At 39.6% G+C, this 17,615-nt stretch overlaps 1 protein-coding gene across 1 annotated transcript in view; it reads left to right on the top strand.

Moving 5' to 3' along the window:
- The window catches only part of RELN (reelin), a 553,128-nt gene that overhangs the window by 454,024 nt on the left and 81,489 nt on the right, over positions 1 to 17,615 (top strand). The window contains exons 32-38 of the mRNA XM_006053468.4: positions 6,563 to 6,721; positions 6,907 to 7,095; positions 7,617 to 7,890; positions 11,980 to 12,120; positions 12,227 to 12,404; positions 15,866 to 15,950; positions 16,794 to 16,976. Of these exons, the coding sequence (XP_006053530.3) occupies positions 6,563 to 6,721; positions 6,907 to 7,095; positions 7,617 to 7,890; positions 11,980 to 12,120; positions 12,227 to 12,404; positions 15,866 to 15,950; positions 16,794 to 16,976 (1,209 nt within the window). The remainder of the gene's footprint in view (positions 1 to 6,562; positions 6,722 to 6,906; positions 7,096 to 7,616; positions 7,891 to 11,979; positions 12,121 to 12,226; positions 12,405 to 15,865; positions 15,951 to 16,793; positions 16,977 to 17,615) is intronic.

Here is a 17,615-nt window from a genome sequence, read left to right as displayed (position 1 = left end):
TTCCCCAGTAGCTCAGCAGTAAAGAATCTGCCAGCAATGCAGGAGACTGGTTCCATACCTGGGTTGAGAAGATCCCCTGGAGGAGCAAATGGCAACCCCCTCAGTATTCTTGTCTGGGAAATCCCAAGGACAGAGGAACCTGGTGGGCTGCAGTCCAGTTCAGTTCCTATGATGGGCTGCAGTCCATAGGATCGCAAATAGTCAGACACAACTGAGCACACACACTAATGGTGAAAAAAGCCACAACAGAAAGAGCTTAAGGCAAGTTTTCCAGTCAGAAGAAACAGCAAAGGCCATGAGGTGGAAAAGAGTTGTGGTGTTGGAGGAACAGAAAGAAGGCCAGATGGCCTGGGGCTCGTTAAGGTTTAGGACTGCTGGGGAGAAGGAGGAGAGGGACAGAGCCAGGTCACGCAGAGCCTTGCTGGCCATGGAACAGAGGTGGGATTGGAATCCATTGTATTGGAAACAACTGAAGACTTTTAGGTCAGGCAGTGACATAACCTGATTTAAATTTTTATAGAATCACCCTACAGAAACAATATGTAGTTCAAAACAAGAGTATCTCTAGAGCACATTCTCCATCCACATGGAAACAGGAGCTTTGAGGGATGCAAAGGTAGACGGAGTTCTGTCCCAGGATCTTGCTTACTGACTGGAGAGGTGGAGAACCTGAATGTTGTCTTTAAACCTTGTGATAGAATTGCTGTTTAAAAGTAGTTCGTGGTTGGAACATGAAGCAACTGTGTGCATGTGCATATATGCATGACTCTTCTGAAAATTACAAATCCGTACCCCTATTTGTATATGAGGAAAAAAAAGAAACTCTGACCAGAGTATAGTGGGAAGCATCCACTTACTGACCTGAGGCTGTCCTCTACTTTAACCTCTGATTATAATTGCTCTCGTCTGCCTTCTGGGACTTTTTCCCTTTAGGAACACAACTTATTCTCAACAACCCTGAGCCGTTTTCTTGAACTCACTGCTGCCTGTGTAATTTACGTCCCACAGGCATTTCTCAGCCTTTTATTGAAAACTGGTTGTTAAAATGTAAATCTGCCTAAATCCTTGAACAAATCTCTTCCAGTGATAAAAGTAAAGATTTTCTGCATACTCAAGCTGAAGCCTCAATTTGCATATTTGGAATTAAAATCAAAATTAGGCTATTTTCAGTAAGACTGGGAAGAATGAGGATGGAGGTATCATTTTAAAAGGGGAATGTTTTATGTTCCTTAAATATTTGGCAGTTGAGCTGAAATGGTTTGGTTTTTTCCGATGGACAGTGTTTAGATGACACAGCTAAAGAGGGTCAGTTCAATTCAGTCACTCAGTCATGCCTGACTCTTTGCAACACCATGGACTGCAGCACACCAGGCTTCCCTGTTCATCACCAACTCCCAGAGTTTGCTCAAACTCATGTCCATTGAGTCAGTGATGCCATCCAACCATCTCATCCTCTGTCGTCCCCTTCTCTTCCTGCCTTCACTCTTTCCCAGCATCAGAGTATTTTCTAATGAGTCAGTACTTTGCATCAGGTGGCCAAAGTACTGGAGTTTCAGCTTCAGCATTAGTCCTTCCAATGAATGTTCAAGGTTGATTTCCTTGACTGGTTTGATCTCCTTGCTGTCCAAGGGACTCTCCCTCCCTCTTCTTGCTGTCCAAGGGACTCTCAAGAGTCTTCTCCTTGATATTTGGCAAAACTAATACAATTATGTAAAGTTTAAAAATAAAAAAAAAAAAATTTAAAAAAAAAAAAAGAGTCTTCTCCAACACCACAGTTCAAAAGCATAAATTCTTCAGTGCTCAACCTTCTTTATGGTCCAACTCTCACATCCATACATGACTACTGTAAAAACCATAGCTTTGACTAGATGGACCTTCGTTGGCAAAGTAATGTGTCTGTTTTTTAATAGGCTGTCTAGGTTTGTCATAGCTTTTCTTCCAAGAAGCAAGCATTTTTTCATTTCATGGCTACAGTCACCATCTGCAGTGGTTTTGGAGCCTAAGAAAAAAAGGCCCAGAGATCGATAGAAAACAGATAGAGATACTGCTGTTTCCCTTTCTTGCATTTCTCCATTCTTTCATACTTACCTGAGAGGCATTCCATTGACCTGAAGAATTGGGGGCCTCCTCTCTGCAGATCTTGCAGTTGCCTGCAGGTGTATGTGACAGTCCTGAAAAAGCTAATGTGGAGGAAGTCAGCAGGCAGAAACCAGTTGGAGCAGGGACCACTTGAGCCATAATTCTCATATGCTCATATACATCTGAGTCCTTTCAGTTCAGTTCAGTTCAGTTGCTCAGTCGTGTCCGACTCTTTGAGACACCATAGACTGCAGCATGTCAGGCCTCCCTGTCAATCACCAACTACTGGAGTTTACTCAAACTCATGTCCACTGAGTCGATGATGCCATCCAACCATCTCACCCTCTGTCATCCCCTTCTCCTCCCACTTTCAATCTTTCCCAGCATGAGGGTCTTTTCAGATGAGTCAGTTCTTCACATTAGGTGGCCAAAGTATTGGAGTTTCAGCATCAGTCCTTCCAATGAATATTCAGGACTGATTTCCTTTAGGATGGACTAGCTGGATCTCCTTGCTGTCCAAGGGACTCTCCGGAGTCTTCTCCAACACCACATTTCAAAAGCATTAATTCTTCAGCACTCAGATTTCTTTGTAGTCCAACTCTCACATCCATACATGACTACTGGAAAATCTATAGCCTTGACTAGATGGGCCTTTGTTGGCAAAGTAATGTCTCTGCTTTTTAATAAGCTGTCTAGGTTAGGCATAACTTTTCTTCCAAGGAGCAAATGTCTTTTAATTTCATGGCTGCAGTCACCATCTGCAGTGATTTTGGAGCCCCCAAAAATAAAGTCTGTCACTGTTTCCACTGTTTCCCCGTTTATTTGCCATGAAGTATGGGACCAGATGCCATGAAAGTATGAGACCAGATGCAATGATCTTAGTTTTCTGAATGTTGAGTTTTCAGCCAACTTTTTCACTCTCCTCTTTCACTTTCATCAAGGGGCTTTTTAGTTCTTTGCTTTCTGCCATAACGCTGATGTTATCTGTGTATCTGAGGTTATTGATGTTTCTCCCGGCAATCTTGAGTCCAGCTTGTGCTTCATCCAGTCCAGCATTTCTCATGATGTACTCTGCATATAAGTTAAATAAGCAGGGTGATAATATACAGCCTTGACACACTCCTTTTCCTATTTGGAAGCAGTCTGTTGTTCCATGTCCAGCTCTAACTGTTGCTTCCTGACTTGCATACAGATTTCTCAAGAGGCAGGTCAGGTGGTCTGGTATTCCCATCTCTTGAAGAATTTTCCACAGTTTATTGTGATCCACACAGTCAAAGGCTTTGGCATAGTTAATAAAGCAGAAATAGATGTTTTTCTGGAACTCTCTTGCTTTTTCGATGATCCAACGGATGTTGACAATTTGATCTCTGGTTCCTCTGCCTTTTATAAATCCAGCTTGAACATCTGGAAGTTCACGGTTCATGTACTGCTGAAGCCTGGCATTATTTTGTGTAATTTTGAGCATTACTTTGCTAGCATGTGAGATGAGTGCAATTGTGTGATAGTTTGAGCATTCTTTGGCATTGCCTTTCTTTTGGATTGGAATGAAAACTGGCCTTTTCCAGTCCTGTGGCCACTGCTGAGTTTTCCAAATTTGCTGGCATATTGAGTACAGCACTTTCACAGCATCATCTTTTAGGATTTGAAATAGCTCAACTGGAATTCCATCACCTCCACTATCTTTGTTTGTAGTGATGCTTCCTAAGGCCCACTTGACTTCATATTTCAGGATGTCTGGCTTCGCATGTCGGATATCTGGCTCTAGGCGAGTGATCACACCATCGTGATTATCTGGGTTGTGAAGATCTTTTTTTGTATAGTTCGTCTGTGTATGCTTGCCATCTCTCCTTAATATCTTCTGCTTCTGTTAGAATCCTTTGGGAGGCTTTAAAATGCAGATTCTGTTTCAATCGGACTGTGATGGTATGCTGCATAACAAATTATTCCCAACTGAGTGGCCTAAGGCAACATCTGTTACCTTCTAGTTTCTGTGAGTCAGGAATTCAGGTTCTGGCACAGGACTTCTCCTGAGGTTGCACACAAAGTAAAAGCCAGGAGCAGTGCATTCATCTGAAGAACCAACCAGGGCTGGAGGATCTCTTTCCAAGATGCTCACTTATCTGGCTGTTGGCAAGAGACCAGTTTCTTTCAGTGAACTTGTCCACAGGCTCTTTGTGTGTCCTTACAGGGAGAGAGAGAGAGGGAAGAGAGTATAAACACCTCTAATGGCCTCATCTCAGAAGTCACACAATGTCTCTTCTACCATACTCTGTGTAATAGTAGCAAGTTACTAGGTCTAGCCACTCTGAAAAACAAGCGAATTAACCTTCACTTTTTGATGGGAGGAGTGTCAAATAGTTTGTGGAGATGGTTTAAAAACTTCACAGGTGGAACCTGTTCCCAGATGATGCAGGTGCTGATCCTTGGACCAGACTCTGAGCAGAAGGTGCTAAAGGACCACCAGTGAGATTTTAGTCTTGTGATGCCTTATTTTTGATACCATATCTACTTTCCAAATAGGTATTCCCAGATAACTATCTAAATTATTTATTTATTCTCATTTGCTCTCTCTCATGTTACAAATATCAACCATATCAAACAAATTAATGTCCACAAGAAAGCTATATTTTGAGCAAGCAACAAGGGTTGGAGACTAGAGCTTTGTCAGACACTCCTCACCGTGATTAGAATAAAGATGAGAAAAAACCTCCCTTCACTTTTCTTCAGGAACTTTGATGTGGTTCTCTCCCTTCTGCAACACATGGGTCTGACTTCCACCCACTAAAGCTCCAGCTGCCCATGTCTACACCCATACACAAATAGTGTCTCCCCACAGAGTTCCTGTTCTTTGAGCTGTTTTTATTCTCTCATCAAACACAATGATTTCTTATATTTTAAATATGGTAGCATTAATTCTCTTGAGTTTTCTTTTGCATGTTAGACATTATTATTCCTGACATCACCCCTTGTCAGATGTAGTGATGATAATTCCATGTAATGTCAATTAACCTTAAAAAGCATTCTTTTAGTTCTATATTTTATCATATTATTTCTTGAAACAATTTTACTAAACTCTTTGCTATACAGTACAACACAGGGATTGAGATATTCTGCTTAGTTAATAATGAGGAAACTAAAAAGATATTATATGAACCATGGGTTATTATTCCAGGAAGACTGAGGGAACATGACATTGTAGCTCAAAGGATAAAGAATCCGCCTACAATGCAGGAGATCCTGGTTCAGTCCCTTGGTTGGGAAGATTCCCTGGAGCAGGAAGTGGCAACCCACTCCAGTATTTTGCCTGGAGAATTCCATGGACAGGGGAGCCTGGAAAGAGGCAGATTACAGTCCATGGAGTCACAAAGAATCAGACATGACTGAGCGACTTTCACTACTACTACTAGAAAGATTGAGCTATAATAAAATTAATATAACAAACACAAATTTACTAGACATAATTTATGTGAATATTCAGATAGCACTTCAGTATCCCCAGTCATAAGTTTGAATATACAGTGCCAGTCTTAGGAACAATTATGGAATAGGCAATTAGATAGATGCCAAGAAAGCCCTCTGCCCTTCCCATCAAATAGAATATATAATTTTTAATTATTTGCTAATGATATATATATATATTATATGTATATATATATTCCATTGATTTCTACCATTTCATCATTAGCAGTTTTTTCCTTTGCATTCATATTACCCTTCCCCTGTGTCCTCTTTTAAAATAAAAAATGTTTCTGGGGGAGGTAGAAGGAATCGCACATGAAGTATCTTAAACCTTCATGTGTGTTTCCCTAAATCACACTTCTCTGGTGATAGGCAGAAGGAGATGGGGCAGAAGAGATACGTGAAGGGGAGAAGGTGAAAAGAGAGAGGAAGGTCAGAGTAACATCAGAGAGGAGTAAGTTCTTCTGCTTTGCTGTGTGATAATTTGTCTTTATCAGTCTTCAGTGACCAAGGCCTGACAGAGTATGAAGTGCCTGTAAAAGTATCCTTCTGCTTAAGAGAATTTCAGATTGACCTGTGCTTCCTATCTGGTGCATCAGCGGCAAAGAGCCCTTCTTTATTCTGTGCTGGGAGATTGAGATATTCCTTCTGAGTATATAATAATGATATGAGACTTTGTACTGTTCGGGACAGAATCTAAAATTCAAATACATAATCTGAAGTGCATTTTTATGTCCCTCTTACCAACCTCCTCATTGCTCATATAAAGCTGAGTGGTCTTTAAAAGAGCTTATTATTTTTTCCCCCATTTCCTAGGAGTTGGTGCATCAGAAACTGTCAAGAAATTGATGAGCCTTCAGGTCTACTAATTCATTCCTTGGAAGTTAGACAAATGTGCCCTCATTCTATGAGATGCAATTTGAAGTTTCTAGTACAGTCTTGCCACTTAAAATAATACTGTTCCTTACCTTTTTTGCCTCTAGGAAAGCTGTCCAAGTAACTGGATTTATGTCTTTTAACACAGGGCTTGTTGTTCAGTATTCCAATGACAATGGGATACTCTGGCATTTGCTTCGAGAGTTGGACTTCATGTCATTTCTGGAACCACAGATCATTTCCATCGACCTCCCCCGAGAGGCAAAGACACCTGCTACAGCTTTTCGATGGTGGCAGCCCCAACATGGCAAGTTACTGCTCACCCCAACTTTCCTGGTAGCATTTAATCATCCAGTTAAAGCCACTTCATATTATGTGTTTTTTAATTTGCTGTCAATTTCTAGATAATTTGATTTAAAACCACAGTCATAGAGATATTCATATTGCTATATAATGAACCTCCTGTAACTGCTTTTATTCATCTGATTTCAGGGAAGCATTCAGCCCAGTGGGCCTTGGATGATGTCCTTATAGGAATGAATGACAGCTCTCAAACTGGGTTTCAGGATAAATTTGATGGCTCTTTAGATCTGCAAGCCAACTGGTATCGAATCCAAGGAGGTCAAGTTGATATTGACTGTCTCTCTATGGATACTGCTCTGATATTCACTGAAAACATAGGTATACATTTTCACTTGATAAAGGGAGAATATTTAATTAACTAGAGGACTAAATTAACTAAAGCCCAAAAGGAGATTCTCTAATGCAAAACCATGTGTATAACTGCCTGTGCTGAGGGAGGCAGTTGGAAATAAGTTGTTTTGTCTTCTAGTGTGACTTGGTGAACCCAATGACAGTTTTTGCAGGGACTGTCTTTCATGGCATGCATAATATGACCAATGTTTCTCAAAAATGAGGCAAAATGTCTGTCTGAAAACATTCCCATGTTTTATAATTCGCAGAATTAGAATTTTCAGACTCTCTGTTAGCCTGTCTCAAGGTGGTAAGACTTTTCAAATTAGCAGCCATCCATATTTCTGAGTCTGTGCTAACTAGATAAAAACAATCAGTGTGAGATGAAAAGTCAAAGCACATGTGAGACACTATAGATAAGTTTACTACTGAAAGCATGACAAGCAGAAACACCAAATAAGAAAGAGAGTACAATTATGTGCTACCATTAAACTTTTCCTTTTTCATAGGAAAACCTCGTTACGCTGAGACCTGGGACTTCCATGTGTCAGCATCAACTTTCTTGCAGTTTGAAATGAGCATGGGCTGTAGCAAGCCCTTCAGCGACTCCCACAGTGTACAGCTCCAGTATTCTCTGAACAATGGCAGGGACTGGCATCTTGTCACTGAAGAATGTGTTCCTCCAACCATTGGCTGTCTGCACTACACAGAAAGTTCAATTTACACCTCCGAGAGATTCCAGAATTGGAAGCGGATCACTGTCTACCTTCCACTCTCCACCATGTGAGAATTGTCATTTGGCTACATGTCAGAACTTCAGGTTTCTGTCACCTAATTGGAAAATAATTGTGATGCCACTTGGAAATTCTATTACTCTTTCATGAGGATTATGCATGGAACATACCAGGGGGGGAGAAAAAGTTATAGGTGCTTGGGTAATACTTTTTAAATGTGGTTAGGAGTTCCAGGAGTTTTATGAGGCTGAACTTTTCTGCTTCTTCAGCGACCTGAAGGCTGCCCAACAGATTCAGGTTTTAAATTGTTGTAAAAATAAACATCTACCCAATAACCAGAGTGATACTTATCTACATGAAGCAGTTTGTAAAATCATTAGATGGGGAAGAGTGTCCTTAGTTGTTGTTGGCTTTTCTTTTTTAATCTCCACACCACAATAAGAGTAAAAGGTTCATTCTTTTAAAATGCTCATATCATTTTACATCTTTCTTCCCCTCCGCAGGATCTCAGATTACATTCAGCCCTACCTTATGTTAGGGCTTACAGCAGGCTCCCACTTCTGTGGTTTAGGTGTTGGATAGTGAAGGATCTTTCTAGGAACTAATGTTACTGTGGTGGGTGAGAGAGTTTGTGCCATCCTGGGGCTGCTCTCCCTAGATCCCTACATTTTCCTTCCACTGCCCTGCTCTGAATTGTAGGCAAATTGGCCTCTGCAAGCTGCATTTGCCAGCTGCATGTGTTTTCTGGCTTCCTGGTAGGTTTAGGGAGTAACAGATAATGGCAAGAAAGTGGAGGGTGGAAATAAAGTTAAACCAGGGTATTCCTCCCCCTCCCTCTCTATCTCAAGTACATCTTGGCCAAGTTCAACAGCTCCAGCTCCACCATGGTGTCCCTCCAGGTGACACTGGCCCCTGGGCACTAGCAGCACCTCCTCCTGTAGCTCTCCATCTTTGGACTTGCAGTGGCTTCCTGACTTTCCTAAACTCTTATTTCCTCACTGATGCTGCTTCTCACTATGCATCCAATACTTTGTAAATTCTCTCCATCAAATACTTAAAGTGGTTTCCATTTTCCTGGTTCCATTTTGATTCAGAGATGTGCAAACAAGTGGCAGAAAAAAAAATACACACACACAGGAAATCAATGTGTTTTAGTATTTAACTTAAAAGAGTTTCCTGTGGACCCCAGAGCTTTAAAGAATGCTCACTTGTAGCTCATTTATTCATTCTATTTTTATTCAACAAACATTTATTGAATATCTCTGCCTGCAATGCAAGAGACCAAGAGACGTGGGTTTAATCCCTGGGTTGGGAAGATTCCCTGGAGAAGGAAATGGCAACCCACTCCAGTATTCTTGCTTGGAAAATCCCATGGACAGAGGACCCTGGCAGGCTACAGTCCATGGGGCCGCAAAAGAGTCAGATACAACTTAGCTACTAAACAACAACAACATTATGTGTTAGATCTCTGGTACAAAATGAATAAGGTGATGCCTGGATCCAAATATGATTTAGGATAACAGGTATCTAAGCAGTTATTTATGCTATAAAATGCTAACAGTGACAAAACCCAGAGATATTATTGAAACAAAGGGGGATATTGAGGAGATTGAATGGAGCTTTCTGCAGGAACTGATGTCTGAGTTGAGTCTGAATTAGGGAATAGAGCTTATCTGATTGAAGAGAGCCTGTAGGAGGTCATATGTGCTGTTGTAAGCAAAAAAAAAACCCAGAGACCAGAAGAAACATGAGTTGATGGGAAAACTCAAGGACTTGATGCTATTAGAGTACCATTGTGAAGAAATAGGCAAAGATGAGGCAAGAGAAGAGGGCGGATGATGAAGGGGGCATGTATTTCATATTAGCAGTTTGGCATGTGCAGGGGAACCATTTAAAGTGTGTTAAACTGAGTGGTGACATGATTAGATTTCCGTTTCAGAGCCACCACACTGGCAGCTGTGTTGCATTGAAGGAGGACTTGTGTAGGGAAAACAATAGCACTTGAAATGTTACTATTGAAATTCCACTTCAAGTCGACTGTGTTTTACATTCCAAATAACTAACACATTTCTGCTGTGCAATCTGTTCCTAAATGAGAGACTGCTACTGCTGTTTGGTAAGGCTGTACATATTTCTGGATAAAGTGGTCTTCTGACAGTATATCCCAGTTAACAGATTACAAATATAATAAAAAAAAAATGGAGGTGCATCACATCATTCTAGTTCTCACCTTTATGGGAGCCAGGCCCTCAGGAACCAAAATAGAGGCAGAAGTTGGATAAGGCTTCCACTTACTACCTCAGAAACATTAGGGACAGTAGAACAGAGACTTGATGGCAAGAACTTTGTTAGATTCCAACTTATCCTCATGTTTATCATCCTCAGTCTCTTTTCCAGTACTGAAAAGTTGTAAAAGCCTAAAAGCGAAAACTAATATTCTGCATAGAGTTAAAACACAGAATAAGTTGATAGTTCAAACTAACTTTTCCAAGTCACATATGTTCAGTTCAGTTCAGTCGCTCAGTCGTGTCCGACTCTTTGCGATCCCATGAATCACAGCACGCCAGGCCTCCCTGTCCATCACCAACTCCCGGAGTTCACCCAGACTTACCTCCATCAAGTCAGTGATGCCATCCAGCCATCTCATCCTCTGTCGTCCCCTTCTCCTCCTGCCCCCAATCCCTCCCAGCATCAGAGTCTTTTCCAATGAGTCAACTCTTCCCATGAGGTGGCCAAAGTACTGGAGTTTCAGCTTTAGCATCATTCCTTCCAAAGAAATCCCAGGGCTGATCTCCTTCAGAATGGACTGGTTGGATCTCCTTGCAGTCCAAGGGACTCTCAAGAGTCTTCTCCAGCACCATAGTTCAAAAGCATCAATTCTTCGGCGCTCAGCCTTCTTCACATCCAACTCTCACATCCATACATGACCACAGGGAAAACCATAGCCTTGACTAGACAAACCTTTGTTAGCAAAGTAATGTCTGTGCTTTTGAATATGCTATGTAGGTTGGTCATAACTTTCCTTCCAAGGAGTAAGCGTCTTTTAATTTCATGGCTGCAGTCACCATCTGTAGTGATTTTGGAGCCCAGAAAAATAAAGTCTGACACTGTTTCCACTGTTTCCCCATCTATTTCCCATGAAGTGATGGGACTGGATGCCATGATCTTCGTTTTCTGAATGTTGAGCTTTAAGCCAACTTTTTCACTCTCCACTTTCACTTTCATCAAGAGGCTTTTGAGTTCCTTTTCACTTTCTGCCATAAGGGTGGTGTCATCTGCATATCTGAGGTTATTGATATTTCTCCTGGCAATCTTGATTCCAGCTTGTGTTTATTCCAGTCCAGCGTTTCTCATGATGTACTCTGCATAGAAGTTAAATAAACAGGGTGACGATATACAGCCTTGACATACTCCTTTTCCTATTTGGAACCAGTCTGTTGTTCCATGTCCAGTTCTAACTGTTGCTTCCTGACCTGCATACAGATTTCTCAAGAGGCAGATCAGGTGGTCTGTTATTCCCATCTCTTTCAGAATTTTCCACAGTTTATTGTGATCCACACAGTCAAAGGCTTTGGCATAGTCAAGAAAGCAGAAATAGATGTTTTTCTGGAACTCTCTTGCTTTTTCCATGATCCAGCGGATGTTGGCAATTTGATCTCTGGTTCCTCTGCCTTTTCTAAAACCAGCTTGCACATCAGGAAGTTCACATTTCACATATTGCTGAAGCCTGGCTTGGAGAATTTTGAGCATTACTTTACTAGCGTGTGAGATGAGTGCAATTGTGCGGTAGTTTGAGCATTCTTTGGCATTGCCTTTCTTTGGGATTGGAATGAAAACTGACCTTTTCCAGTCCTGTGGCCCCTGCAGAGTTTTCCAGATTTGCTGGCATGTGTTCAGAGGCTCTTATATGAAAGCAATGGTGAAATATTTTTAAAGTATATTTTCTACTCTCCTGTTTTTGGGTCAAGAGTAAACAGCATCCAAAATTTGGTATAAAACAAAGTCTCTCAAATAAAAGAAAACTGGAACCCTGAGGAAAACACTTTTAAAATGAAAGAATTAAATGTTTTGTTTTTGAAGGTTGCCACTCAAACCAAGTATGATTTGTTTGTTTTCTGTGTTGTTTTGTTTTTCTTAGATCTCCCAGGACCCGGTTCAGATGGATCCAGGCCAACTACACTCTGGGGGCTGACTCCTGGGCTATTGATAACGTCGTGCTGGCTTCAGGGTGTCCTTGGATGTGCTCAGGACGAGGGATTTGTGATGCTGGACGCTGTGTGTAAGTTAATGAAATTGGCAGTTTCTTTCTTTGTAATGCAAAAAGAAAGATAATATCTTGATCTCGTGACAGATAATGCCTTTTCTCCACTCATTTTTTTCCTTAGGTGTGACCGGGGCTTTGGTGGAGCCTACTGTGTTCCTGTCATTCCTCTACCCTCAATTCTTAAAGATGATTTCAATGGGAACTTACATCCCGACCTTTGGCCTGAAGTGTATGGTGCAGAGAGGGGGAATCTGAATGGTGAAACTATCAAGTCTGGAACATCGCTCATTTTTAAAGGGGTCAGATAAGATTCTTCACTAGCACTGAAATTCCTGTCTTTTCTCAATGCTCCACACAGATACATTTCTGTTCAGATGATATATTATTGTATATACTGTTACTGTCTTCTAACACATATCATGTTTCCTCTTATATTGACTGAGATCATTTTTTATGATCACTTGGGCATTAAACTGGAGAAGGCAATGGCAACCCATTCCATTACTGTTGCCTGGAAAATCCCATGGATGGAGGAGCCTGGTAGGCTGTAGTCCAGTCCATGGGGTCGCTAAGAGTTGGACACGACTGAGCGAGTTCACTGTTTCACTTTTCACTTTCATGCATTGAAGAAGGAAATGGAAACCCACTCCAGTGTTCTTGCCTGGAGAATCCCAGGGATGGCGGAGCCTGGTGGGCTGCCATCTATGGGGTCACACAGAGTCAGACATGACTGAAGTGACTTAGCAGCAGCAGCAGCAAGGCATTAAACTCTTCCCTTGCTTTGGTAATCAGACCTTCCTTACATTCTGTTGGAATTACATATGTAAAAATTATATATACACTATTTCTAGAATCTTGGCTTCTAGAATGTAACATTTTGTGTGTTTTCAGATATTTAACTTGAAATATTTTTCTAAATGACTTTATGGAAGATCTTTGCTTTTTCCTTCCATTTTCTTTCTTTTTCTCCTGCCAATACAACCATTTGGTGACTCTAAGAAAATCAAACATTTAAATCAAGTTAAATAGCTTTCTCAAACATCATTAGTGTATTTTTTGTATTTCAACCTAAATGTTGGTTAGAGGGTTATTAAGCAATTATGTGAAACTGTGCTGAGCTGGCACATCTTTGTATGTGAATACGTGCCACATCCTGCCCCTCTCAGCTGGGGCAATTGGCTAATCTAGGTGTGCAAATGAAATCTTAAACAAAATCCACATGGGTCTCTGTACGACCTTAATGATTAACACCTAACACTTAGAAAATTAGACACCCTGGAAGTTTTTCAATTATAGTTAATAGATGCTGGCTGTCATTCTTGTTTGAGTCCAGAATTCTTCTCAAGTTTTTAGATGAGATAGAAAAAATACTTTAGGGGTCAGGGAGATTTACAAGTCCCTAGGAACAGTAAATGACTGAAGAAATTGAGGTAGGACATTTCAGGATAGAGACTGCTGTTTTGATTGTGTATATTTTAATTCTTGTCTGAAGCTTTAGCTCTCATTACCACTATCTATTTGAAGCAATTGACAAGACCACAAAAGGTAAATTCTGTGATTCAAATATCTTTACCTGATAAAATTTTAAGCAGTAAATTAACCTGGTCTCTAGATCCGATGAACAAGGGAAACATATAGTCTTTTATATTAGTATTAAATATTTTCTCTTTAGCCATCCAAATGCAAGGGCAGCCAAGCATTATATGTGTTGGACATATATTATCTCTCAGTCCTGCAAGATGCAAAGATGGCTAAACATATACCATTCAGTAGGTTGTAGTTTGACCTAGAAAGGCATTCTTTTGTGAAAAAGGAAACGATAGTTTCTTTTCAATGTTTATAGATTCAGGAGTGCTATCTGCTATTAAAATAGCTTTGCATTTAGCACAAATGGATTACTGAACCTGGAAGAGGATCAGAAAAGAAGCATCTGTATGAGTAGAATATATGTAGAAGCAGGCAATACAGTTCCACTGGGCAATTTTCCATATCAGGTACTTAACTGTAAATAAAATTTAAAATGTGAAAGAAAGATGCTTTCGTATTTCAGATCATGCTGACTTTCAGCAAAATTGCTCCTACAAGATACATGGGAGCAAGTTTATACTCACATTCTATAATCAAGGATGAAGAGTAATCATATTCCTTTATCTTGATGTTGTCAAGGGATATTTATGAACTGGATCTGTTAACTACCCACCTCGAAGCTTTTTCACTGTAAGATGAAATTACCTTTTCCACGGCCTTAACCTCTATATGGCGCCAAGCTATGAAAACATCCAAGGCCTTAAGCTGATAAGTGTATGAGGGAGAGAGTAAAGACTTCAAGACATGAAGGATAGGCAATGACCAAGCATTATGGACTGAGCAGGGCAGTGAATTATTAAGATAAAAGAAAAATAAGAGTGGAAATATAAGGCTTTTACATAACCACCTTCAATCCTGGAAGTTTGAATCTAGGCTTTGTATAAATGCAGTTGCTTTTTCATTATGATATCAAATAATTCTCAAATTCTAAATTTAGCATTATCTAGGTATCTCTCCCCAAACCAAAAGATGATTTAATAAACAAAACACTGATATTTTATAAAGGATGGAGGATAAGTTTCAGAATCTGACATATCTGAGTTTGAATTCTACTATTTTCACTTTTGCGATCTTGAGCAAGTTACTGACCTTTTCAGATTTTCCGTTTCCTTATGTGCAACAGGAAGATAATAATATGTTTCCCTTATGAGTGATAGGTGTTTTAAAAGAATAAAGTGATTCTTTTAGAACCCAGAATGTTGTGGGCATTCAATATGTGGTTGCTCTATAACAGAGAAGCCCATTACAAAATTAGTCTTATTTAAAATTTTTCAGCTATTGAAGAATGTATTGTATAATAAATATTAAGAAGAGGAAGAATTTGGTATCCGTTAGCTGATAATTAAGAAGCCAGTAGACAGTACAGTGTCCACTCAGTATCGACCAGCCCTACACCACCAAAGAGCCACTTCATTCAGAGTCATACTTGAGACCGAAAGGCCTGTTAGTACCTAGGACATTTGCATAGCGAAATTCTATTTTACTGGGCTGTCACTGCAATCCTGCATACATGGAGAAAACAAGCTGTGGAGCTGTCAATCCCAGACAACCAGAAATAGTTAATTAGCAGAAAAATTACTAAAGCCAGTGTGATCGCTTTCTGCCTTCCTTGGCTTCTCTGCATGAGCGCTTCCAGCCTGGGCTTAGGGACTTGCTTAGTTACGCCTTATTTAACTTGACCAACTGGAGGGTGTTGTGTCAGCCTGAATGAGAGCCTCCTGGGGCTGTCAGAGCACGCAAAGGAGTAAGTTCCTAAGACTCTTTGGAACCCTGAAAAAGTTACCTATTAGCTCCTAGCTTCCAGCAGGAGCTGGCACATTTTCCGTCTGTTTCCTCTTTACTCCTCTCACAACATGCTGTGATCAAAGGAGGCTGTGTTTTAAAAAGGCTTATAGATATATAATGATACCATTTTTGCACTGCTTTCTATAAAAGTCACAGCAAAGTATGACATAGAGTTGAGTCAATGAAATGTTATTCAAGCATAGAGAATGAAAGCTATTAAAAGGAGAAATGATCAGTTTTTCCTTCCAAACTGGACCAAGTATTGTCTCTTGATAATTATGCATCTATTATATAGCTAATATAAGTTAGATGTATAAAATCAAAGGAAAATATTCTCGCAAATAAAGTAAGATTGCTTAACATGTATGTTTTTTTTGTTTGTTTGCAGGAAGGACTACGGATGCTCATTTCAAGAGATCTAGACTGTACCAATACGATGTATGTCCAGTTCTCACTTCGATTTATAGCAAAAAGTAAGTCATTTCTATGGGTATGAATTCACTATTTCCCTTCAAGCAAATTTCCCCATGCATGGTTCCTCCTCCGCAAAGAAATAACAGATTTTAGGCCCATAAATTTTGTTATATGGGAGAGCCAACATAAATTTGAGTGCATAAGTGTTTGCAAATGTTCTTCTATAATATATATCCATTTTAATGTCGGGGTAAGATTACTACTTATTTTATAATGATTTCGTACAGAAATACTAATCATACTAGTCCTCTGCTGGTTAAATTTATCATCATATCCCTGAATCTTTTTTTTTTTTTACCACTTATTTCTAGCTGAAAGAAATTTAAATTTTAAAAATTTAGCTTTTGGAAACTTGATATTTTCTTTCACAAATGTAAACCCCTAAAGCCAACTCTGTCATTCTGACCTTCCATATTAACTAAATAATTTTCCTGACAAATAATGACATTTGGATATAAGGAATTTTCAAGTAGACTTTTGATAATATCCTGAGATGTAAATGTTTGACCCTTTGTAGAGCTGTGAAGCCTATAGAATCAAAAATTTTTGACATAATATTTCCTAAATGAAATATAGAAAGATATGTGTTCATATTGAGAAAAAGAAGGAGATAGTACTGTGTGAAAAATCCAAGATTTGGTGTGTGTTTTGAGATCTATTTATCCAGAAATTGCAACCCATCCTCACTTCAGCTTGCCTCAGAAGCATTTGGACTATAAAGCATCTATGTGAATGCAAGTCAGGTTATGCACTGATGCAAAAAAAAAAAAAAATAGTCTAAGATTGTACAGTATTCCCGTTTTTATCACAATGTGTTTATGCCTGTGTTCTCTTCTTTCTAGGTACCCCAGAGAGGTCCCATTCTATTCTATTGCAATTCTCCATCAATGGGGGAATCACCTGGCATCTGATGGATGAATTTTACTTCCCTCAAACTACCAACATACTTTTCACTAATGTTCCCTTGCCAATCACTGCCCAAACCAACGCTACAAGATTCAGACTCTGGCAACCTTATAATAACGGTAAAAATGCTTAAGTTCTCCTGTGGTCAAAACTGATTGTGGCATGTGAACGTGCTTTCACCTAGGCTGCTGAGGAAGTGTTTGTCAGCTAAGTGACTTCATTGTCGATAGCACATTTTGCATGCTTCACGTTTGAGGAGTTTCAAGGAATATTTAGGTTTATATATCTCTACCTTCATACTTGACTATATATTATCTTCGTGTTTGATTCCTATGCAAATATAGCTAAATCCTGTCATAGAGCTATGCTTTTTAAAAAATAATCCAGCTCTACCATTAGGTACTCATCAGTTGTAACTACATTTTTTACTGAATTCATTTAGGAATACATAGTTCTGAGTGCGACACTTCGCTAATGAGACAGAACAACGTTAGAGCAAAATGCCATGACAAAAAGGGACTGACACCAAACAGATAGTGCCTGAGATAAAATATTCTGTCATATACACTTGACTCAGTGATAAGTTAAAGTGAATGTATAATTTAACAGCATTTTCAAATGCTTAGAGAAAACAATTTTACAGATTTGTAATGTTTTATTGCTTCCTGTATTTCTATTAACTGCTTTTTATAAAGAACCAGACTCTACCAAATTGTACCTTTAATGGCCTAGGTAAGCACAGAGATATCATATTAAGC

This window comes from Bubalus bubalis, chromosome 8 (genome assembly GCF_019923935.1).
Source record: "Bubalus bubalis isolate 160015118507 breed Murrah chromosome 8, NDDB_SH_1, whole genome shotgun sequence".
Classification (NCBI taxonomy): domain Eukaryota; kingdom Metazoa; phylum Chordata; class Mammalia; order Artiodactyla; family Bovidae; genus Bubalus; species Bubalus bubalis.
Note: the sequence above shows the minus strand (reverse complement) of the source record. Positions and strands in the feature narration are given on the sequence as shown.